Source organism: Megalobrama amblycephala, linkage group LG10 (assembly GCF_018812025.1).
Source record: "Megalobrama amblycephala isolate DHTTF-2021 linkage group LG10, ASM1881202v1, whole genome shotgun sequence".
Lineage (NCBI taxonomy): Eukaryota > Metazoa > Chordata > Actinopteri > Cypriniformes > Xenocyprididae > Megalobrama > Megalobrama amblycephala.
This window is the reverse complement of record NC_063053.1, coordinates 11,879,074-11,905,525: the sequence shown is the minus strand read 5'-3', so window position 1 is coordinate 11,905,525 and position 26,452 is coordinate 11,879,074. Positions and strand designations below refer to the sequence as shown.

General features: G+C 36.9%; 1 protein-coding gene across 1 annotated transcript in view; it reads left to right on the top strand.

The window, feature by feature from the left end:
* lrpprc (leucine-rich pentatricopeptide repeat containing) overlaps window positions 1-26,452 on the top strand; it is a 64,963-nt gene that overhangs the window by 11,882 nt on the left and 26,629 nt on the right. Inside the window, exons 12-25 of the mRNA XM_048204599.1 lie at window positions 767-885; window positions 959-1,052; window positions 3,615-3,684; window positions 5,932-5,959; window positions 6,052-6,109; window positions 7,222-7,328; window positions 8,257-8,334; window positions 8,499-8,561; window positions 8,657-8,770; window positions 9,217-9,347; window positions 11,072-11,157; window positions 16,980-17,187; window positions 24,364-24,488; window positions 25,452-25,558. Coding sequence (XP_048060556.1) covers window positions 767-885; window positions 959-1,052; window positions 3,615-3,684; window positions 5,932-5,959; window positions 6,052-6,109; window positions 7,222-7,328; window positions 8,257-8,334; window positions 8,499-8,561; window positions 8,657-8,770; window positions 9,217-9,347; window positions 11,072-11,157; window positions 16,980-17,187; window positions 24,364-24,488; window positions 25,452-25,558 — 1,388 coding nt within the window. The remainder of the gene's footprint in view (window positions 1-766; window positions 886-958; window positions 1,053-3,614; window positions 3,685-5,931; window positions 5,960-6,051; window positions 6,110-7,221; window positions 7,329-8,256; window positions 8,335-8,498; window positions 8,562-8,656; window positions 8,771-9,216; window positions 9,348-11,071; window positions 11,158-16,979; window positions 17,188-24,363; window positions 24,489-25,451; window positions 25,559-26,452) is intronic.

Sequence of the window (26,452 nt, the reverse complement as noted above, 5' to 3'; positions counted from 1 at the left end):
AATCGTTCATTAATCAATGTGAATGTCAATTTTATTTATATAGCACCATTAAACACAACCTGGGTTGACCAATGTGCTGCACAATAGAATAATACACAATTAAAAGAATAGACAAAACAATAAAATTACCTGCGGTGATTAAATACTTGTTTTTTGATAATAATACCAAAAATATTGTTATTAATATTGTTGTATAGTCATATTGAATGGGGGTAAAACAGGTTTTCCTTCTTTTATTATATGCCTGAAAAGACCATAGGATGTCCTATTTGTCACTTTTTAGGTATTATTGAGAATTAAGGGGCCATAATATGGCTCCATAGACATGCAGTCATCCATCCTTTAGTCTTGCATGGCCATAACTGACTGACGGCAGAAGGTCTGGACTCCATAGCAGCTTTCGTTGGCCAAGGATCGCCCTAGAGGAGCAACCAATCACAGCGGTTTTGATAGGGCATGAAAATGTGAAGTTGATGTCCTTACAATAGCAGGCTGGCGTGTAAAACTTTTGGATGTATTTTAAAGAGTTTATGCCCTGAAATTCACATACTTTGAAAATCCAGCATTTAGTTGATATTGATCAGCTGTAAACACAACGGCTTTCTTTTTCCATGAGGGGGTTTGGCCTCTGGTCTGTGGGCGTGACGTCTGAAGCTGAGACTATCCGTGCTTGAACTTACTTTGGTGCAGAAGCAACTCTTTTATGTCCTTGAATTACATTTTAAGGTGCACATGTCTGAATACATCCCTTTTTGTTTCCTTTCAGGTATTATGGAAGCTCTGAGAGGCATGCAAGATCTAGACGTCCCAGCAGACGTTGATACTTTTAGTAACTATATCCTGCCGTCTTTCCCATCAGTGAACAGTGCCCGCACTTCTTTTAAGGTAATTATACTGGATATGCGTATGGTTTGTTGTGACTGTTCTGAAACACTCTAACTTGGGTTGATAATTGCAGGAGGCCGGTATTGACATGGACACAGATAGCATGATTGCGGCAGAATTACGAACCGAAGCAGCACGTGGAAACTTCGTAGGACTGCTCTCTCTGAGTAAGCATTAGCTTCTATGAAAATTGACCTCTCTTCTTTTCTCTCAACCACTCTCTGTACATTTTCCTCACATCTATACACGCGCACACACACACACATATGTTCTCTCACAGACACAACTCTGTAGAGATTTTATTTTAGATGTACTATGTATGATAGCGTTCATCACTTGGAGACTAATTGCTGCCCATCAGGACTTGGATACATAGCCACTCAAACATGCACACTCACTACCAAGCAGCTGCGTCCCCATTTGGCCTTTTAAGTCAGAAGTGTTCAGTTAAAGTTCCAAGAGGTTCAGTCTCTGTATTTCCTTCCCAGCAGAGGTTTGGACATTACTTTCTTGGAGTAGTTATACATTTAAATGTGGACAGATATGTGGACAGCTGTAGTACTTTCCCATCTGTGTCAGAAATTATGACATCTCTAAATAATTTTCCCAATTAGAACATTGTTTATTATGAAATGTTCTTAACATGCTGAAATAATAATTCTAAATGTTGACAAAAGCGTTCTTATGTAAAAGCGCCACATCACTAATTTCTCACAAGCTTGGTATAGTTGAATAACTGGAGTCATGTTTTAATGAAAGTATCAATCTCTTTGCCATTCACCACCATGTCTGCGCTACTGTTGCAAAATATCTGCATCATCTGAATGAAGATCTCTTTTTATCAGTAATGTGGCGCTTTACATCTTTAGTGGAGGAGAGAAGCAATTCGCACAGAAAGGGCTTAAAAGAAGTGCATTTAGAGCTTGATAAAAATATTAAAGGACATAGCGCCAAAAGATCATTACTGAGTGCTTGTGGTGTGTACAGCTCTGTTGTTTTGATACGCTGCTCACGCAATGTACAAATGGTGCAGCTGTTGTCTCACAGTCCGGATGGAACCAAATCGGGGTCCGGAACATAATATAGGTCATTAACAAATAAGGTTTTTAAAAGTGTCAAATATAATGGAGATATAATTCATTTTGAAGTTTTAAGTGTTAACAATAAGATTATGTATTTTTTTTTATAATCAGTTCACACTGCTTTTGCCATTTATCACAAGATGGACAAAATTTGTCACCAAAAAAGTCATTTCAGTTTAACAAAAATTTCGGTTTTACCAAATTACACCTTTTGGTTATACCGAATGACATTATTTTCAAACAATGCTAACAGGCTGATATCTAGCAAGCTAGCTAGCAAAAGGACAATCAAACATTTTATATTTAGTACAAGTTTTTAAAATAATACAACATTTTCCATGTTTTATAGCGGTTGTACTGAATGACCTGATGTTTCGGGACATGCGTATGAGCAAGTGAAAACACAATTTTTTCAAGTAGTTAAGAGAGTTAGTTACTTTGCTTCATGACCATGTGGTCCTTTGTAGGTGTCTGAATGATGTCACATCCTGTCACATGATATTGACCACATGACTTGTTCCAAAATGGTCCCTTTATATTGGTTACTCCAAATGACATCAATGAAATTCAGGACATTCTTTCTCATAACAAAGCGACGACTTCTACAAATAATTTTAATACCATCAACTATGTTGATATTTAATGTTATAAAATCATGCCTGAATAAAAAATAAATGTTTTTTATTTATTTATTTGTTTATTTTTTAATGTTTTTTATTATTATGAAGGCCTTTGGACAAAAAAAATGACCCGTCACGTCATTGACCCATATACACACACATGCACTGATATTAGGGCTGCACGATATATCGTTTTTGCATCGAAATCGAGATGTGCGCATCTGCGGTAGTCACATCACAGGATGTGTGATGTTTAGTATAGGGATCGTTAATCCGTGCGGACCAGCCACCTTGGTTCAAAACGAGATTCTCTGATTAACTGCAAAGTTTGACCATCATACATTGAAAGTTTATCGTTTCAACGTGTTTTAGGTCCTGTCAGTTTAAACATTCAAGCGATTTTTAAACCATTTGAGCGCACAGAGATGCGAAATGGAACTCAATTCTGCACATGCAGCTGTTCTATGTGCACACACACACACACACACACACACACACACACACACACACACAAATGCACGTGAACACCGCATGCTGTTCTCTTCCGCATCAATTTGTGCCTAAACGGACACATACATGCAAAAAAATTGTTAAAATGCACTTAAAAGATCGCCTATCTTTGTAAACACAAATTATTATGGCTTAGGTGAATGAAACAACTGAAAAAGAAAACCGGATGTATAACAGTATTTTGGATCTGCGTCGTGCATTCGCTCCTAAAATGACAGAAGCTCCTACTGCTTTCTGTATCTTAAATGTTAATCAAACAACAAAAGACAAAGAGAAAAATCGCTTTTGTAGTTTTAACACAGATTAATTATATTTAATTTAAACAGTGAAGACTATGCAGTGTTATTTTACAATTGATTATTCAATTTCTGTAGGGTCCAAATCTCTAAAGAATCATCATGCATTGCAGTTTAAAGAATAGCTTTAGTTACAATGTAAAAAAAAAAAAAAAAAAAAAAAAAGATGAAGTGAAATGTTTCTGTTTTCATGATGTTCACTCATATTCTCACTCTTACAGTGTCTTCACCTGCTCTGCCAGCCATTGACCTCAGTGCTTTCAGATCCAGTCTGATCTCTGGATTCAGAGGGTAAGTAACTAAAAAAACGTGTGTGTGTGTGTGTGCCCCGAAGTAAAATGTTCTGGCTAGACAGACATTCATTCGTCATCTCATGCATATGGACGCAGTCATCTCTAGCCCAATTACAGCATGGGAAGAATGCAAATAGAGTTTGTCCTTTTTTGTTGTTTTGCTTCTGATGCCTCTCTGTCCAATGCTGAAGGACTACTAACTATCCTGACTGCCACTGATGGCGACATGCAAGTGCTCTCATTGGCATTTTACCCGTCAACATAGCTGTCAGCGTTTGTTTTTTGGCTAATTCCCTCGGACGATCACCTCATTGCTAACACGTACTCATAAACCTGTCATGGTATTTTATTTATCACATCATTTTCTTATGGTATCACTTAGTGCACTCACTCAGCTTAGATCTAAAATCAATCCCATCATGCACAATAGTTAAGGACCAGCTCAGTTTTTAACTCAGATTTGAACACAGAGGCCATAGGGCAGCAGATGCTGCTGTCCTCTGTATTTAGCAAAGCATTTAGATGTGAAAGAGGAGCAGGGAGGTTGCCGGCAGCGATGGATGTCAGGTTTGTAATTGGGGTTGTCAGAAGGGTAGAGGGGGTTGTCGGGGCCCTGTCTCCTTAGCGACCTGCTCTTGTAATAGTCAAGGTCACTAGATAATTTAATCATTAAACAATGTTGAATCTTTTTTCTTCCTCGTCTCTATGCTTTCTGCCGTCAACATTGCCTACCAGCACTGCATCTTGATTTAATAATGTATGTGCATTTGCATATATGTGACCACTGAGGCTCTAGAAAGAGTTTTTAGAGCTATTTAAGATCCATAGGATATACTATAAATATATTATAATGATATTAAATTATGATGAGTATAATGTTATGTATTCAAAACAAAACATGTTATGATCTTGAAATGTATACTACCATTCAAAATTTAGGGTCAGTAACATTTTATTATTATTATTATTTTTTTTTTTAATAAAGAAATGTATACTTTTATCTATCAAGGATGCATTAAATTGATCAAAAGTGACAGTGAAGACATTTAGAATGTTACAGAAAATGTCTGTTTCAAATGAATGGTCTTTTAATGCTGTTCTATTCATCAAAGAATACTGAAAAAAAATGCATCACAGTTTCCACAAAAATATTCAGCACAACTATTTTCAATATAATGGGAAATGTTTTTTCGAGCAGCAAATCAGCATATAAGAATGATTTCTAAAGGATCGTGTGACACTGAAGACTTTAATATTGATGCTGAAAATTCAGCTTTGCCATCACAGTAAATGAAATAAAATACAAAAGTTATTTTAAATTGTAATAATTGATCATATAAATGCAGCCTTGGTGAGCCTAAGAGACTTTTCAAAAACATAAAAAATGTATCACACATAATAGATTTCTTACAAAAAAAAATACTTTATTTAGAGGCCAAATGTGTTTTCGATTCACATCGTCATCAGTGTCATGACAGACAATAGCACACCTGATTTTATTTCAATATTTTTTTTACCGTATTACATCCAATAAAGTAAACTCAATGTTACATATAAAAAATACATAAACCTAAAAAAAAAAACTTAAAAAACTACATATATTTCAATAGCATAAAAACTATATGTATACTAATATTCATAAGTATAGCAGACTGTGGAAAAAAAAAGTACAATTACAAAAAAGTAAATTTATTGGATGTAATACGGTAAAACCTTTTTTTTATATAAATAGACTCACGTGTGCTGTTCTGTTAAAACACTGACGATGTGAATCGAAAACGTCTTTGCATTTGTCCCTTAAAAGTATTTTTTGTAAAATCTTTTTTTTTTATCTGCCACCTTTTTCGGTATTTGGCATGGGCGTTCTATGACCTTTCAGCTTTTTTTTGCCTATTTATACAGTTTCTTTATTTAAAATCTATGTAATTATTTTCTAGTTATGCTTGGCTATAAAATATTTTGAGTGAAGTCTCTATATAACTGTTTTCCTTATGCATTTAATGGGTAACTGCTGAAACAATCATGGACAGAAGTTGTAAAAAGATTGATTGGTCAAAAGGTGTGGGACCCCTGCTTTATGTTCTCACTGGTCAAATGAAGCCCTGTCACACCAAATGTATACTTGATCTTGAAATCACTGTCTGGCAGATGTTAGATTTGAAATATTCTGTTTCAAAGTTGCACTTGAAATGTTTTATCCATGTCTGAATGTGTGTCATCTCTGATCCTCTACTGCCCCCTACAGGTTTCATGATGTGGAGATCATGGCAAAGGTAAGAGTGAAACTTATAGATTTTGAGAAAGATGATGGAAAACAAATGAATAGAACCTTTTTTTTAAGTAACCTCTTCATGTGCTGTTGCAGATCACAGAGCTTCTCTATAAAGATGCCCGGTTCAATCATGCTGACCCTGAATCTTCTGGTATGTTGCTTGTTTGTACTGTTTTTTTTTTATTTTTGTTTTTTTGATACCCCTTAAAGGGACAGTTCACTCTAAAATGAAAATTCTGTCATCATTTACTCACCCTCAAGTTGTTTCAAACCTGTATGAATTTCTTTCTTTTGCTGAACACAAAAGAAGATATTTTAAAGAATATGGGTAACCAAACAGTTGATGGGCCCTATTGACTTCCATAGGATTTTTTCTATACTATGGAAGTCAATGGGATCCGTCAACTGTTTGGTTATCCATATTCTTCAAAATCTTATTAATCTTATTCATGCATATTTAAATGTTAAATATACTTATTTAACATTTAAAAATGGTATTTACAGTAGCTTAAAGTAAAACATGGCATAATAAAATTGTTTCTGTTTATATGCTGCATAAATGACTTTCTCTTACATTTTTTTATTTACTCATATTTTAAATTGCCATAACATTCATGATAATCCTCGCTAATAGCCAGTATAATACCAGTCCTGGTGCTGCGTCGATATATAGTATAAGACAAAGAGGTTGGAAAACACTGCACTAGTAAATTTCTATGCCTATATGTCCTCTGAGCTGGTTTCACTGATAGTATCGTGTGTGTGCGTCTGTAGGGTTTCTGGCAGTGATGGAGTTTATCCTGATAGCCGTACTTTGCAATAAGTGTGTGTGTGTGAAGCAGTCTGAAAATAGCTGTGTGCATGTTTGTGTGAGTGCTGTCTGCCTGCTGACTCTGTGCTGAGTTAACAGAGCTTCTGCGAGTGTCTGTCGTCTCGCTGCACTGGAGCAGGCCTCCATGCTGGTGTCCGAGCAGGTGGGAGCGATGGAGACGGTCTCTCTGTCTCATCCCATCACGATGCACAACGCAAACGTGTACGCGAGGCTGTCAGCTGCCAGCCACTTGTTAAAACAGACTTCACTCAAGTCTGGAGCAAAGCTGCCTGTGCCAGCACAATACACAGTACAGTTTAAGAGCTTATTTGCTGGATTGCAATATTTTTGTTGTTATGGTCCTACAGAAGCTCTTTTTGTGATTTTATTTGACTATTAGTTTATTTATGAAAAGCAAGAAGTGTCAAATTGGCTCCTTTCTCCTTTTGCAGAAAATGTGGCCTACTTCCTTTACAACCTGATTGATTCAATGAACGAGGGGGAGGTGCAATCCAAAGAAGAGAAGCTTAGGGAGTACTTCAGCCTGCTCAAGAACATGGTACAGTTGCAAACACACAAGCATAGTGTCATTAACAGTTTGGTCTGCCTGTTAAATCAAGTCTGTCTAGGACCCCAGGGGGTAGCCGTTCATAATGCCTCATGATCCGACAAAAAATATTATAATATGTACACTAGCATTCAAAATTTTGGGGTCAATAAGACTTTTTTATAACATTAAAAAAAGATTTGTTTAAAATAAATGCTGTTCTTTTCAACTTTGTTCATCAAAGAATTCTGAAAAAAAAAAAAAAAAAAAAAAAGAATCATGGTTTCCACAAAAATGCATCACATCTGTTTTTAACATTGATAATAAGAAATGTTTCTTGAGCAAATATCAGAACACTGAAGACTGGAGTAATGGCTGCTAAAAATTTAACTTGGCCATGAATTAAATTAAACTTCCTCATGAATTAAATGCATTCTAAAATATATTTAAATAGAAAGCAGTTATTTGAAATTGCAATAATATTTCACAATTTTATGTTTTAATCAAATAAATGCAACCTTGGTTAGCATAAGATACTTCTTTTAAAAACTAAACCAAAACTTGAATGGTAGTGTATAAAAACATACCATTGAGGGTATAGGCTAAGCTAGCAGGCTAATCAATTAGTGCTATGCTAAGCTAGTACACTGAGCATTTGGCTTGCAAAAAAAAAAAAAACCTACCTAAAAAAACAAAACAAAACATGAAGAACATGAAATATTTAATTCCACATCTACACTTTTGATTATTTACTATTAAATTTAACATGTAAAAGACTTTAGCGGTCAGAAGAATAACATGCATGCATACATATGGAAGCACTGAAGCAAAGTTAAAGGTCATTTTAAAATAACGTTGCTTTCCTGTGCCAATTTAGTTCATTCTTTATTTATTTTGATGAGTGTTTATTTGGTGTCAATAAGTTCTTTGCTTTTCTTAGAATGTCAACATCTCACTGAATATCTTCAGAGGAATCAGGAATATTTTGGAGTCCTACCATGTTCCAGAGCTCGTCAAGGTATTTTATAATAAATGGTGTTTTGAAGTATAATGTTTCTAATATTGCAAGGGCAAACACCACTAATATTTTCTTCAAAAACTTTACAAATCTGGTTTTGATTGTTTTATTCAGGTTTATAGTTATGGTACCGTTAATAGAGCAGGTCATAATTTTTCTTTCAGGATGTCCTTGCTCTTGTGGATAAAAAGGAAAATGGATTGGCGACTGATGTGCCTCTGCTTAGAGTAAGTTTTTGTCTTTTTTTTTTTTTTTTTTAACCGACATGTGTTCAATGCATCAGGTGAGCTGTGTCAGTCAAATATCCTCATGTTTGTGTCAGGGTTTGGAGGGGAGATATTCGTTCTTGGAGAAGACCCTGGCAGAGCTGAAAGCTGAGGGCAAGCCCGCCAGTTCCACCCTCAAAAAAATGATAGCTATCCTGTGTACAGAGGAGGTGAGGGCTGTTCTCTTTATAAATACTTATGGGATTTGTTAGTGTTCTGGTCTGATTGGTTTCTATAGTCATTTATAGTGGTCAACTTATATAAAATTAACCAATTATGTGCCTTATTTTTGATGTAAGAGTGGGCTTTGTCATTTTTTACTTCCTGTGTTAGCCAGTTATTTTAACTGTACAAAACAGTCCATATGCTGCTTGATATTGCAAATTTGTTATCTTAATCATAAACACACTAGTTTGTGTGTGTGTGTGTGTGTGTGTGTGTATGTGTGTGTGTGTGTGTATATATGTATATATATATATATATATATATATATATATATATATATATATATATATATATATATATATATATATATATATATATATATATATATATGTGTATGTATGTGTATTTTATTTATTTATTTTTTTTCCCACAACTTTGGCTCTTTCGTCAGAAACTGGATCAAGCTCTGGAGCTTAAATATGAGTATGAAGCGGATATGACTCCTGCTGCATATGCCATGCTCATCAACCTGTGCTGTCGCCATGACAATGCTGAGGAAGCCCTCAAACTAAAAAGGGAATTGTAAGTTTGATGTACACATCATCATACAAACATCTTTGGTGAACTATTCCAAAAGCGGAAGCACGTGCAAGGCGATCATTTGTGTTTATAAAGCATATACAGTTGTATTTTTTCCGAAAAATGGCCGATCGTTTCGCTAGATAAGACCCTTATTCCTCGTCTGGTATCGTTTAAAGCTCTTTGAAGCTGCACTGAAACTGTAATTTTGACCTTCAACCGTTTGGAGGCCATTGAAGTCCACTATAAGGAGAATAATCCTGGAATGTTTTCATCAAAAACCTTAATTTCTTTTCGACTGAAGAAAGAAAGACATGGATATCTTGGATGACATGGGGGTGAGGAAATTATCAGGAAAATTTTATTTGAAATTGGACCAATCCTTTAATTTACATTGTTGTTCACTGATAATTTTCCCATTCAATGAGCTGTTAAAATCTCCATAAAATTCACAATTCTTATTGTTTTATGGAATATTGCATTGTTTATTATAGATGATTTATCAATCCAGCTATCCATTCTCCAAGCCGCTTCATCCTTTACAGGGTTGATTAATCTATGTACATAATTATTTAAAAAAAAAAAACAAAATGCTCTTTATTAACGTCGTTAACGTCCCCTCCCTTTCACAACGACATCTCTTCTCTGATGTGTGCACTGGTGCGAGAACAGGACTATAATACCTCTCCTCCAGCAACCTGTCACTCGCATGAAACAATCTTCCATTTAGTTTTCACGCCCACTTTCTACGATCCCTATGGACATTCCCTAGTCACTCCCTCCTTTTTTTTTTTCTTTTTTGAGAATCTATATCACTCAGATTTACATCACAATAGGGAAGGAAAGACAATCCTAATTTCTGGCCCTGGTATTAAGGTTTTGATCGATCAGATCACAAGTGGACAACGTTAAATACAGGTGTAAACCTTCTGAAAAGTTTTGAGCTTGTCCACTTTCGATCGCTTCCAGAGGTAGTCGAAAATGCATTCGACCGGATTGCTTTCATAGTGTCATTTTGTCCACTAGATCGAAAGCCCATTTAAGAAATCAGGACAGAAGTGGTTGAAAGTGGACAAAAAAAGATGGATTAAAACACCAGGTGTAAACTGCTATGTCTACCTGCAATCCGACTGACCAAATGCATTTTAATACCAGCTGTAAACAGGACCTCTGTTTCATGCCAACTTGAACCGCTGCAACTAGATCATTGAGTCAGTTGAACTTGAGCTGAATCATTTAGATTTGTACTGTTCATTCAGACCAGTTTGGTGAACTGCATCAACCGATTTATTAAGATCTGGCTCCATAGAAAAATTTGTTTACATTCATGTCCCTAATAAGCTCTCATTAAGTTGCCAAGTAGAGCTATAGTGAATGTCAAGATGATCAGTGAGTTTTTTTTTTTTTTTTTTTAACAGAACTGCTATAGTATATTTTATATCAGTCAGTTTAACCACTTTTATGGTGCTTTTTGTTCATTTTGGAGCTTAACAGCACAATCCTGATTTACTTTAAAGTGGCCAGGATGCTCTTAAATATATCACCTTTTTTCTTCCATGAATGAAATAGTCATATGCATTTTGGAACAACATGAGGTGAGCAAATAATGACAATTTCATTTTTAAAGTGAACTATCGCTTTGAATTTAAAACATTCACAGCACAAAGAAAAGGACTTGAAAATTCACATTTGTCAGCCTATGTTTACTGTCTTCTTTGGCTTTTCAGAGCTCGCAAGGACTCGGAGGTAGCGCTGGATGCTCAGAAGTATGTGGCCTTGGTCCGAGTGCTATCCAAACATGGCAAGCTGGAAGGTTAGTGGCCGCGTCTACGTCCGTGTAAAAGCTTTGGTCCCTATTGAAATAATTGTAGATGCCCTCTTATTTTCAATATCTCGGATTAATGAAATAATTTAGTTTAGTTTGACACAAATAATGTGGGCCGTCACATTAGGTGTGCCTTGCCTCACATTTTAAACCACTTAGGATGTCAAGGTACAAATGAGAATTTTGTATTACTTATCACGTTGCTATCAAAAGCTTGCCACTTGCTTAATTAGATTCGTAAAGGCGCCGCTCTGAATCATACTTGGTGCGAGTGCTTCTGCGTGCGAGAGTGAGGTCCGAGACACCTGTCTATCCACAAGGGGACATTAATCAGCCATTATCTGAATTCCACGGTGGATTTCTCCATGCTCATGTAAGACGCAATTACAATAAAAGTGTTTCCTCTTTGCTTTGTGCACACAGTGATGGTGAAAATACACGCTCTGTCTCTCTTTTCACGATGCGTGTCACTCTTTGGCTGCCCCCTCCCTCTCGCTCGGACTCATCCTGTCACCGAGCGAGGGAAAATTACAGGACCGGCTGCACTTTAACAGAATTACCGAAATCCGTCCTGATACTAATGGCATATCATGTCGGGGAAAGTGCTTGAGTATTTCACACACACGCACATTTGCATGTGAATTCAGGCGAAAGTGTGTGATGAGGGAAGTGTGTGTGTGTGTGTGTGTATATGTGTGTCCATCAGAGCGAGCCGCTGGCCATTAGCCCGCCGGTGTGCGCTCGGAGCTTGTCATTCACATTAACACACCTCAGCGCCCCAGCTTGCCCGCATCACCGCCGCAACCCGATCCGCTTGAAGATCATGACTCGTGGCACCGTAGCGCACCGGCTGCCCCAGCTTTTAATGGCCTTGTTTTTGTTTGAAACCTTTTCCCTGCCTGTTGTTCCTTCCTGCGTCTTTTTTCCCCCCTCGTGTCCTCACATTTGTTACAGAGTTCGTAAAACGCTGTTGCCGGTTCACGGGCTGGCAGAAGGCCACAGAATGAGCCGGAGGACTAATGGGCTGTGTGATATTTGTTTACCTCAGTGTGTGTGGTATCAGACAGTGGGCCGGGATGCTCCGCTGCTAGTCGTCCATTCGGGCCCATTTACCACCAACAGCTGATTGGGTTTGATTAGTGGTTCTGTCAGATAGGAAGAATTTGAGCTGTCTGCCATCACAGAGCTTTCTTATATGGCTGAAGCTCGGTTCAGCTCGGTTGCTGTTTGTGGTCCAGCGATGTGTGAACTGTGCTCTGTATGACCAGAGAGTGGTCTAAGGGCTTCATTTGCAACTCAGAAGTCTGTCTTGCTTGTTCATCCGTAGCCTCAGGACACAATCATCAACAAGTTCTTGTATTGTGCAAAAGTTTACGCACCTCAGAGCAGTGACCTAGCGCATGTGCATTGTCACATTGAGCAGTGACATTTCCACCCTATTCTGCTTATAATTTTATGCTATTTCTTAGGCTCTATGCTTACTGCTTATAGGCAGCTACCTTCTAAGGCAGGATAAGTAATTGTTTTGAAACACTATACATTGGCAGCGTTTTCATTTAAAGTTTCTCACACATCATACACATTGAGCTTCTCATTTGAAGTGCTTGATGGACTCAACACTCATGATTGATTCCAATATAATGCAACAGTGACTGATTACTACTTCAGAAATCTCATCTTGAACTCTTTGATAAACAAGACTTTTTTTTACACAGTATTTTTAAGAAATCTTCAATGACGAAATACATGACTAAAAATAGTCTGCAGGTGCATTAACTAATCATCTTGTAATGAATGTCATTTCAGTTCTGCTTTCTGATTATGAATTATAATCCGCAGTAAAAGACAACAATACTGAAGCACTGTAAAAGGTTTTGTCACAAACTCAACTAACTGGCTTCTCTCCTGTATGATTTCATATGAGTATCTTCAGGCCTTACTGAACAAGATTTATGAGCTTCTACAACTTTGACCTCCTAACTGAACTCCTTTCCACAAATTGATCATAGAAATAAAAATAGAATATAAAAAATGGTAACACTTTACAATAAAGTTCATTATGTAACATTAATATATTAACTAACATGAACTAACAATGATCAATACATTTGCTACATTATATATTAATCTTTGTTAATGTTAGTTAATAAAAATAGTCATTCATTGTTAGTTCATGTTAGTTCACAGTGCGTTAATTAATGTTAATAAATACAACTTTTAATTTTAATAATGTATTACTAAATGTTGAAATTAACATTAAGATTAATAAATGCTGTAGACGTATTGTTCTTTCTTAGTTTATAACTAAAGTAAGTTAACCTTATTTTAAAGTGTAACCATAAAAATGAATAACAGTTTTATCTTAGTCTTATTTAGTGCAAACAATAAGTGACGTGCAACCATAATCAAAGTACTCTCTTAATATTCAAAGTGCAAATAGAGACCATTTATTTCTTCAAGCATGATACAGAGCTGAGAGATGGTTACAACTACACAGCCCAGCCTGATATAGCTTTCATAATGCGAGAGCTTCTTTAAAAATGCGGGGTATTTAAATCGCACATGAATGCGCGCTTGTTTACTTTCACTTTTGCGATTGCGTGTACTCTGTGAATAGGTAGCGACGGTGACTGTTATCCAACTGAATTAAATGGTTTTTATTTCTATAAAAAGCAAAACGCACTCTGCCATGGCAAGAGCACTCATGAGACAGCTTTTCACCTCGACGAGAAATCTTGTCACATTTCTCGTGGCACGAGATCTCGTCACACCCCATTTAAAAAAAAAAAAAAAAAAAAAAAAAAAAAAAAAAAAATATAATATATATATATATATATATATATATATATATATATATATATATATATATATATATATACACATACACACACACACCTATATAATAATAATATATACAAACATATTATGTAAACAAACTTATGTTAGATGCAATTAATCATGATTAAGTGACAGCACTAAATATATATATAAATATATTTGTGTGCATCTAGTAGAATTTATCTAACTTTTTAATGTTTCAAAATGTTCGAAAAATAAATGTATAGTTAAATAGTTGTAATAGTTTAATGGATCTAATTAATTTACAAGCTTTTGGATATGGGAGTGGGTGGTCATTCCTTTGTTGGGTGGATTTTGCCCCATGATTATAGGTAATATAATATTTCAACAGTAATTAATTTTTTTTTTTTCATAAAGAAGTAATTACCCTGACTCAAGACTGACTCATATCATCGCTTAACCTCTGTGCTCATTTTAGGTCTGTCTTGAATGGTTCATTTTGAATGTAAGAGTCCATTTTTTTTTCTATAGAAAAAATGAATAGAAGACCCCAAAAAAGTGTTTTTAATTGGCGAGTACTTCAGTTGAACTCTGGGAGGTACATTAAGGCAAATGCAGCCCTCTCTGCATGACTTTCATCCAGCTTTAGCACATAGCCTCCTTTTATATGGCTTAAACGTTGCCCTCCATCAGTGAGCTGCTGTACAACAATGCTTGTTAAAGCCCTGGGCTATAAGGAAAGTACATGGTTGAGTGCTTAGAGCGACGGCCCAAGAATCAAGAGGTTGTTAGTTCTAATCCCCTCGTGGGTATCGCTGTCACGACGCCCTCCGGCGATCCACTTAACCTCCATTGCTTCAATTCATATCCAGCTGTTAACACATAACATGTGGCACTTTTTAGACAAGAGCGCTTCTTAAATGACAAGCCTCTATTTAAATGGGCTGACTGCTGGGATCTTGATAAAACAATCCTCAAAAATTAAAAAAGCAGTAAAGGATGAGATCTGTGCCCTAATAACAGCGTGACTGAGTAGATAAGTGAACGGAGCTTTATCATACAAAAGCAGCCTCTTAAAAACTCAGCATGACCCTGCTGAACCTCCTGTTCCCCGCTTCACTGTTCCTTTTGGCTCATCACTTTTTCTGACAGTATGGAGCGCTGCGTTGGATTTGCATAACAACAGGACAAAAATTGCAGGGTGATGAAGTGACAGATTGGAATTTGTGGGCTAAAACAAGCTGGCTGTCTGTTTGAGTGTGTGTGTGCACGTGTGTGGAGACTGAAGTGAACTGTGTTGTTGTAGGTCGACCTACATCATATATTTCCATATGCATGCTGTTACTCTCCATACTTGAGGTCCTTGTTATTGTCAAAACACTGTAGGAATACTCGTTGGGTAAAGGAGAGAGTTTTTTTTTTTCTTTTCCCTAAATGGTTTTTCCTACTGAAAACAGTATGCAAATATAAGTAGGCATTTGTAGGTTGTTTTCCCTCTGCGCTCTCTGTGACTTCATTACACTGTTGTTTTTGAACAAAGTCTCAAGGCTGCGTTTATATGATCAAAAATACATTTAAATAACTGTTTTCATCATTAAAACAGTCATTAACTGTTTTAATTTTAAATATTTTCGATTATATTACTAAAATCTAGATATCTCACCCAAACTCTTTAACTGTAGAGTAGAATTGCAGCCTGACATAGCAACATTGACTCTATCTGTTTGTTTGACCAATGGCAGATGGGCAGTGTTTAAGAAACTTGTTTGGACACAGTCAATATTGCAATTATTTTTGGTGATGCAGTTGGGACAAAAATTACTCGTAGAACAAAAGCAGATGAAATTTATGCAGATTAAATTGTAATTTAATTTGTAGTTTCCCAAGAAGTGTAAATACTGTGTGGTGGAATTAAAACATTGCTCTGTTTGAGTATCCCGACAATTGCTCATCCAATAAAGTGAGTTTTGGCAGGACTATCTGTTTATTAACAAATGGAAGATGTGTTCAAGAAACTGTCATTATTTTTGCAATGCGCTAATGGCACAGAAACTATCACTATATCTTTAAGTACTGTGAAAAAATGGAGATGAACAGCAGTGCTGCTTTGAGTCATGGGAATTTGGAAGTTTGTCTGACTGCCTGTGGCCAACACAGACTCTCATATTCACACAGCTGTGATGATGGTATCCTCATTCTCTCTCTTTCGCTCCCTCTCGGTTCTAGATGATTAGTATCGCCAGTGCAAACAGGCCCTATCGGTATCAGCCCATTAGCTAGCCTCTAAACAGCGCGTAAACACATCTTAATTATCTGGCTTGGTGACAGAGCAGCTGTGGAGGTGGACCCTCGCCCCTCTGCCAGATGGGAGCATCGCCCAGTAAAAAGCCTCCATTACGGCAGCGGAGCTGCAGCGTATCCACGACCAGAGCCCGCCGAGTTCACGCCGGGCACTCGCCGCACACCTATAATTTCCCGGCATGCTTTTGCAGGGAACCGTGAAAAAAAAGCCTACTATTGTGGGGGCCTCTGTAATTGTAGTCTCGTTTAGAAATGCAAGTAGTAATTAGCGGCGAATTGGCATTATACGGCAGCATTTGCATCCCCGCTGGGTGTAAAATGTTGTTTTAATAGCGGTTTGTTTTCCCCACATGAAATTATCTAAGGGGGCTTTTATCACCTCTTCCCCTCTCTCGCTCTCTCTCTCACACTCTCTCGTCTGGCGCTGGCCCATCAGGGGACGGCAAAGCGCACAGATATACAAATAATCTCCACAAGTCTATGAAACAGTCAACGAGACGGTTAAACCTTTGTATGAACTTGCAGTTTAGTAAACTGCGCCCTGAGTACCAAGCAGCCACTACATATAGCGGTTACATACCATATATCACTAGTTGCATTGTGTAGAAGTTTCAAGCAGTGATGTGCAAAGTTCGATTGTTGATTAACTAGTCAAAATGTCTGATGTTTTTGCTAATCTATCTTTCTCTCTCTCTTGTGGCGTCATGCAGAGGCGATAGACATGCTGAAGGAGATGAAGGAAAAAGATGTGTCATTAAGGGACAGCACGATCAGTTTGTTCACCCTCACGATGAACACAGCTGCAATGAAAGGAGAAGCCGACACTATTCGACGCCTCCAGGAGACCATCTTCACCTTGGGCCTGGCCAAACCATCCAATAACCTCTGCTCACCCCTCATTACTTGCTATCTGCAGAGGTAAGTAAACTCAGTATACTGAAAATCTTGCCAAACGTTGATGCTGTTCTTGTATGTGTAGCACCTACAGCTCTGCACATTTTCTGAAGGATCCCAGAATGCCTGACATTTCTTTTTAACAAGGCTGCTGTTTAACCCTCCTTTTGCATTTGGGTCAGTATTGAAGCAGAAGAGGCACAAAATGAGTATAGTAATAACAGTAAATTATACAGGACGTTATTACAAGCAACTAAACCAAGCCGTATTTGTGCAAGGACACCACAAAATAAAGTGAAACCAACTTTTTTATTTTAAAAAACAACAACACAAACACAAAAAAATCCATTGGAAATGTCAAGAATATCAATTTTTTAATTAACAAGTTAGCAGTTAATGTAGTAAAAACATGGTAATAACATGGTAACTATAAAAAAACATTTAAATATTTGCATATTCACATGTTGCTAAGAGAAACTGATCAGATACAATGTGGTTTTAATTGAAAATGATTAAATAAATAATGTTTAATAAGCTTAAGTTCCACTGGGTCATAACTGACCCGGGAATGCAAAAGGTATATGCAGATGTTGAAACCATTGAGAAGGTCAAGTTTGACCTTAACAGTTTTAGCAGCACATTTCAGTGCAGATTGTTTTGTGAACCTTTAACAATGTAATTCAGACTTCAATTAATTCAGAGTCTGTTATCAAAAAAATAGGTCTGCACAAACTACTGGCCTCAACAGCGAAACCGCAGCCTGTAAATATGCTGTAATTCATTTCACATTCAAAGATGTCATGTACTCAGAAGTCAGAAAACATAGGGCAAGTGATGTATAACTAAATTCTGACTGTTTTGTTGCAAGAAACCTTTACTAATATTTATTAGAGGTCTCAGTCCAAAAATTATGGTATGACCTCTCTAAGTAGCGAGTTTGGAAACAACATGAATGTAATCTGAAAACAAACATTAATAACAATGTTAGATTGTAAAGGGCAGAGTTCCGCTCCTCCCTAAGCTTGTCGTCTCACTGTTCATTTCATATAATCTGTCATTACCTTATAGCAAAATGCAGCATGAGGGGAAAAGGAATTAACTTCCACAAGTTGGGCCCCTCTGTTCCGCCCCCCATTCGTTCAGGTCTATTTGTAAGAGCGGCTTTTAAGCAGATCAACTAATTTGCATGTTAATTATGCACCCTGTGCTAATTACTGGATTTTCCTGGGCCATGCGGTGCACTGCGTAAGTGCCTTTCTCCCTCCCCACTGTGGAATATTGAGGTTGGCAATACACCTTCACTGATAGCTCTATAGTCAACACACACATACACATTCAGGTTTCCTCTGTGCCCCTCAGAGACTGTTTGTTTTTCTGTCACTTGAGTGCCGCAACCACACTGGCACGTGCATGCTTTAATTGCTGCCTTGTGTGCGATAAGGTTTCCAATTTAGCTCAGGTTCATTAAGGAGCAGATACGGAGAGATCAGAGCGACTCTCAGCAGAGACTCTGATAAACCATGAACGTTCACGTCATGTCACACACACACACACACACACACACACACACGCTCTGACTGGCAGCCACACATCCCAGTGGAGGAGAGCCATCTCAGAGTTCACAGCAGCCAGGCCTGTTTGGATACGGCCTTCGTGAGGAACTCTGTAGTACCTGTCTGGTTTAATGTCATATTGTATACAAGCTACTCTGAATATTTTGGTTGGAGACAAAAAGAATAATGACCCAGATGAAAGGCCCAGGCCCTGATGAGATCCTTTTTTTTTTTTTTTTTTTTTTTTTTTTTTAAACTATTAATATTTAATTTGACATATTTGATAATGATTCCTAGGAAAATATTAAATGTATTCATGCTTGTGAAGTGGGAAAATGGCTAAATTCTGATTCTGCAGAATGGATTTAAACATGGTAAAATGTTACTCTGTGGTTCATGGTGGCTTGAAGTGTCGTGAAATTAGCTAAAATATAAAATAAAAATGCAGAGGGCGAATGATATAGAACTTCATAAATGTGTGTGGAGTTCTGAGGTGTGTGACATCATTTTGAATCTGTTTGGATTTAAATAGGGAAATACTCAATAGTCTATGATTAGATCATCATTGCTGTGATTATTATGTGTCTAGCATGTTATATGTTTGGGAATAGTTCTTCTAACCCTAATTGATGGAGTGTGTAGCTTTTCATTTCTTAAACAACCATTTAGGAAGACACATCATGGCCATATTCCAGGATGTCAAAGTCAAGATTCACCAGGGTTAAAATTGTGAAATAATGGTTCAGAGAGCATGAAGAATAATTTTCTTACATGAATTTGCACCTTTGAGTCCAGACCTTAATTTCACTGAAAGTCTTTGGGATGTGCTGGAGAAGACTTTACAGAGTGCTCACCTCTTGCATTGTCAATACAAGATCTTGACCAAAAATTGATGCATCTCTTGATGGAAATAACATCACAACATTATTTCCATCAAGAGGTGCATTAAGATCTTGTTGAAAGAACTGTTGCCAAACATATAACATGCTAAAAACATCATAATCACAGCAATAATAATCCAGTCCTTAAGTATTTTCCTTTTTCTGTCCTTTTTTTTGGGGGGGGGTGTGTGTGTGTGTGTGTGTGTGTGTGTGTGTGTGTGTGTGTGTGTGTGTGTGTGTGTGTATATGTGTATGTGTAGATAGATAGATAGATAGATAGATAGACATGCACGCACGCATACATATTAAATAAATATATATGTTGTTTCAGTTACTGAAAACTATTTTTAATTTTAGTTTAGTTTTAACAGTAACAACTCTGGATTGTATTTATCATATTTAGAATACTTCTTGGTCGATTAAACATGATTATTAGATGTATGGTATATTAGTACTAATTTAGCAATGATGGTGTTTTGGCTTATTCTTTAATGCTTGATTTATTTTTATTTTTATACAATATTTTCCCCTCACTCTGCAATTGTTCAGTTAAGATTACTTATTAAAGGTAGTTAGCAGTTAGTGCTTTTTTTTTTAGCAGTATTGTTGTTTGATTAATATCTGCTTAATTTTGCATTTGGATGTAGTCAAAGGATGTTGGTAAATTATTTTACTAGTAAATTCCTTATGTTTTATCCAAATTTTGGTGAGTAAAGCAGCATGAAGTTGAATCAGGACTTTATTAGCTTCAGAAAAGCATGTGTTGTGCATACACACCATGAATACACCAAAAAAAAAAAAAAAAAACGCATTGAGGTGACATTTTGTCCAATCAGGCCTTCGACCTAAAATGCCTCACACCCCTTCTGTAGACGACTCTTTTATCATCTCTAGAATGATAGAACGTTCTCTCCGTTCTGCCCTCATCCATCTCTCTCCACTCATCTCTGTCTCCTCTTTGGTCTGGGCTGCGCTAAAGAGGACAAAGCGGTGTGTGTCAGTGTCTCGTCAGCATGTCAACTGTAATGACTTAATGAACACTTCTCTATGGGATTAACTCTGACAGCCGTCAGCCCGTCTCCACGACAACAGCAGCCGCCGCTCCCAATCCGTATCCTCCATCTCTAATGAGCCTAACAAAGGGAATTGCCAGAACTTTTTTTGTGGAAGGGATGTCTTTGAGGGACAGGAACTCCATAAAGAGGGAGAGGATGACGAAGGCTATCGGATGTTTGTTATAAACTGTGTCACTTGCATAAATATTGAGGATGGGCAGTTTTTGAATTGTTGAAAAGTTTTAATTGGGACCGTTTACTTTCAGAAATCATTGCCGAATCCTGTTTTGTTTGATCAGTGTATTTGAGTCAAACCACTGAGCATTAACCCTCCCTAACTACCAACACAAGCACACACACTTCAATGTAAAGGAAAAAGGAAATATAAAAGCAGTCGTTCTCTTTTGAAAGTGGAAAGGGTGATAACATGGGTGCCAATCTCGGTAACAAAAGAGATGGGAGTCAGGGATGTAGGGAGAGTGTCACGAGAAGAGGAGGTTCAGAAGAGGGGTGGATGAAATTAGCTTTCTTGTCTAATCCTTCAGGTTCCTCGCGCAAAGCACTCGCATTCGCTTTTTTATTCTCCTTCAACTTAATTGGCTGGAAAGTGCTTGACATGCAAAGTTAGTGACATTAAGAGGAACATGTTGCAGTAAGCCTGAGCGCCACTGACAGCTAAATTGTATCCGGGGAAATTATGAAGCCTTCAACATGGTTAATTCTTTTTTGGGGGGCTTAGTTAGGCGAGGATGGAGAAGGGGGGTTGGGTTTTGAGGGAGGGGGTGGGGTAATTGCCGTTGTGGGCGACTCATCTCATATTGATGGAAATTGTGAAGAAGTCTTCTGGTTTTATGCCGGCTATGCTTTGGGGGGCTGGGAAGCGTAACATCTGTGTCACATCATATTCAAGTGGCATTGTAAATAAATGTAGTTCAAGGAATTTCTGCTTCCATCAGGCCTTGTTGGTAAACAGAACCATTTAGAAGTTCTGCTGAGTTTAGACATTTTAAATAGCAATTTTATATATATATAAATATATTGTAGGAATATTGTATATAAGTTAATATATTGTAGTCTCTGCATTAATATGTTGTAGCCTCTACATTGTTAATAGTGAGGTCTTTATTCATTGTCACTGTAATTAACACAGTTGTTATTGTTTAATTAGCTCGTAGTAAAGGATTTTTTTATTGGTTATTGGGAGTAAATAGTTCTCACTTTAGATTAGGTCACGGAAAATGAGAAAATGTTAATTAAGTGCTTTAAACCAACCTTTCTTAGACATTAATTGCTTTCGTATTCAGTGTTCCTTAAAATGTTTCCAAATACATTAAAAGCACACACATATACCTGTTGGCATGTGTTGATTATGGGAACTCTCCATAGGCATAATGATTTTTATACTATGCAAACTGTATATTACTCTAACTCTACCACTAAAACCTACTCATCACAGATATATATATAGATATAATATATATATAATCATATATATATAATTTTTTAAGGTACACTTAATACTGAATACTGGTTTAAAGCACTTAATGACATTTTCCCATTTTCCATGACCTAATCTAAAGTCAGAACTATTTACAGTTAATAAGTTAAAGTGGTCACTTATGTTTGTTAAATGACTGCAGAACTGTACTGTATAATCAGCTTTTTTTCTCACATTTTGAAGTAATTCAACTGATTATTATTTATTTGATAAGTAGACATGCAATACACAGGTTAATATACAGTCAGCTTGTCAAAATGGAAAAACCAGCTTCATGTCTGTTTTTGTCATAATGATGATGTGACTTTACATTTTCCCTATTTACACCGTGGTTTGTCTGAATAATACTCTATTCTAATTTGCTGTAAGGTGCACCATTCTATATTAATGCGCTGTTTTCATTGACACACACACACACACACACACAAACACACATCACTTGAGATGGAAGATCATGCTGCGCACACAGAAACTTTCAGGAGCACAGATACTTATCAATGCTGACACGTGACTTTTAATAAAATGGCTTTGCTACTGAATCGCTACATTTATGTTTTTACAACGAGGGGTTAATATTGCTGTTTTTGAAGTAATTAAACTGATAGCTTAGAGACACTGAAGAGACGCCGTTATTTCACACACATCTCTCATTTCTCTCTCTCTCTCTCTCTATATATATATAAATAAATACTATAATTAATTTACTCAAATATATGTAATCTTACTGCACTACTTCATCTCTGTGTCTGATTTAAAGCAGGCAGAATGCTAGATCTAATGAGCCATGACTGACAAAACCCCCACAATTTTTACCCTTCTGATCAAATATTGCACTTCAAACATAAATAACAGCTTTAAGTTGTCAATGCTTGCAAATGAAAATGGCATAAATGAGATAAGCCTCCACTTCATGCATTAAAATCGTTTATTGCACAGCTAGCCATGGATTATCTCTTACATATGCAATGTCCTCAAAAGCAACACTTTATGAATGTCTTTTTATTATATAACAAAATATCAAGTAGCAAGTTGATCAGTTTTGAAAAGTGCACTCCAGCTTTACTTGTTTACAGATGTGTTTATCTAATAAAAAAAAAAAATCATACATTTTTAACTGTTACTTTTTGGGGCTCGTATTTATTTTGCATTGAATAAGAAATGCCATAAGCGTGTGATTCACAATCAGTAATTTGCAACAAAAATCGCAAAACAAATTTAAAATTTTGAATTGCAGCATTGACTGTGGGATAGCTTGGTTTCTCACAAATGAAACGCTGTCCAAATCCTCTCTCTCACTCACTCGCTCAAGTGCATTGCGCAATCATCCAGCGTGTGTTCGAATTGGCTCTTGACTCCCGCTTGATGAATAATATTGTCGCTCTTCATTCCAATTAAGTGCGATTGCCTAAGAGCTGGCGTCACGTTCCGGCTCAATCACTGCCCTGTTTTTTGTCCATCTCCCTCATGCACCCCCTCTCCTGCTTCCATTCAACCCACCTTCCAAGGTCATCTCTCTCTAAGGCACATATTCCTTCCCTGACTGTATAATCTCCGGGGTTGAAAACACTACTGAAATTACACCTGTTAAAACCCCACCGGTTCACTTTCCCTCCACACCCGCCCCTCCTGCCGGTGCCCTCTCTGCTTTGACCTCTGTGTGATTGGCGTGGTAATTACCCAATCACTCGATGGCTGCCACGGCAGTCACAATAGAGTGATTGGAGTGGTGTTTTTCTCGTCTGTTCCTTTGCTTTATTCCTCTGTCAGGCCTCTGTCAGCCCCGGCACTGAGCTCTTTGTTAGAAAGGGGTAGAGATTGGGAGGAAGATGTGAGAGAGGGGAGAGAGCAGATCTAATTTTGTTGCCATATTCTGCCAAGCGGCCCGGTTGGGGGTGAGGGCAGTAGTGGCTGTAGAGGAAGGCGGGAACCATAGGAAGTTGCAAGAAGTTAAAGACCTTTGTTGCACATGACCATGAAATATTTATTTAAAAATATGTTTATTTAATATGTGTAATGTGTGTGTGTGTATATATAATATAATATAATATAAAAAAAAAAAAAAAAAAAAAAAAAAAAAATATATATATATATATATATATATATATATATATATATATATATATATATATATATATATATATATATATATATATATTATGAAAATGACGCATGCTTTATACGGTTTTGGTGTAATATGTCATGTTCTTCTGCAGTGGGAACTTTGCGGGTGCATTCGATGCTGTCGTGGAGTGTCATAAACAATACAACCAAATGCCCAAAATCCATGACCTCATCTGCAGCCTGGTGGAAAAAGGAGATGCCGTGCTTTTACAGAAAGGTGTGTAACACCCACTTACACATACAGCCCATTAATTTCTCTGTCACTTGTTAGTCACAAGTAGTTTGTCTATGTCTGTCTGCTGTCTGTTCAGATGGTCATATGTAGAAAGTGTGTGTTCTGTGTTTTCAAGAGTGCCACCCACTAAAGGGCAGGTTGGACAACCTAGATGATGGTGGTTTCAATAGTCTCTGTCTTTGTCGGGGTTAGTGGACGGGTTAAGTGCTTTGTGTGTTGGGGGTGAGTGGATTTGAAGTGTTAAGGTAGTGAGACCTCTACGGTGGAGGGCCACTTTACGGCCCCGATGACCCAGCACTCTGCATGTGCCATGGCAAACTCATTCATAGATGTAAACGTACATATACCTGCATGAGTTCACCCTCTTTGTGTTGCTGTGGTTTCTCTGGACTATTCTGAAGTGGCAAGCAATGAGTCCAGATCTGTATGTCATTGAGTGCCAATAGAGAGATCTGAAATGGGCAATTTTCACAAGGTATCTGTTAAATCTGACTGCATTCAAGCAATACTGTCAATATTAGAGAGATGTAGGAATAGTATATGTAAGAATGGTAGTTATTTATTGAATATTTTACAAAGCTGCACTACCAAATAATAAATCTAAAAAAATAATATTGCTAAAATTTTAACAACTGAATCAACAGTATCAGTGTATTTGGACATAACTGTGTCTGCACATGTGCAAAAGGAATCAGAAAACCAAGACTAGATACACAAACATACTCAGCACTTTACTTGTAATTCACACATACTGAACGTGGGAAGTTTCTATTTTTCGCATACACTTACATCTGACTGATGAAGTGTGATTAAATGAAATGTTTGACTGCTGAAAGCACTCTTTTGAAGACATTTACTATGCTTAAGGTTGATAGATTAACTTTAATAAGAGTACTCAAATGTGATCGTTTCTTCACCTTCCCATCTCTCTCTTTCATTTAACAGTCATGGAGTTTTTGAGTCAGGAGCGGGGTGAGATGATGATGCTCTACGACCTTTACTTTGCGTTCCTGCAAACGGGCCGCTACAAGGAGGCACGCAAAATCATCGAGGTGGGACTACTGTTATTGTGTTCAAACCACACAGCTATTAACAGCTTTAATTACTGCCACACTGATATTTCCACTTTTAAATTAGATTGGCTTCAAAGCCATACTAATGCCATTCATGCAAGACAATAGGTACAATGTTTTTTCAGAGGATGAGAGTTTGTGTGACTGAAGGAGAAAACGACAACTACAAAGACCACTCGTTTTGGAAACAGCTTACTGGGATGTATTGTGATATTGTTTTTGTCGCTATATTGAATCAATGCACTCATGCCAATTGCTTTTATTATTATTAATTGTCATTACAAGGCTTTGGCATGATAAAACCATTCTCATTTGAAAGCAGAAAATGATGAGAAAAGTTGACAGCAAAGTAAGATGAGCAAAACTGAGATGTCTCTTTCATACTAATTTAATATTTGTTTCTCAATTTTTTTGAATTTTAAACTTCTCATATTTAATTTATAATACATTTCTGTTTTTAAATATATATTTTTACATTTACTATTTAATTTTATTAATTTATTTTTAAATATATAATATTGTATATTATTTTTTTTCGTATTCACACACAGTGATGGAAATAACGGCATTATAAATAAACAGCGTTACTAACGGCGTTACTTTTTCAGTAACGAGTAATCAAACGAATTACTTTTTCTCCCGTTACAACGCCGTTACCATTACTGACAAAAATGCTGCGTTACTATAACTGAGCTCACTGAAGCAGTTTTCATCCAAGTTGGCTCTCTCTCAGCCATATGACCTGCAAAGTGTTTTCTCTGGTGTGTGTTGGGGTTAGTCATACTCAAATATAATTTTAAACTGATAATAATGTTCGATGCTCTGTATGTGTGTGTCTATGAGCATGCGAGCGGAGCGCGAGCTCAAACCAGA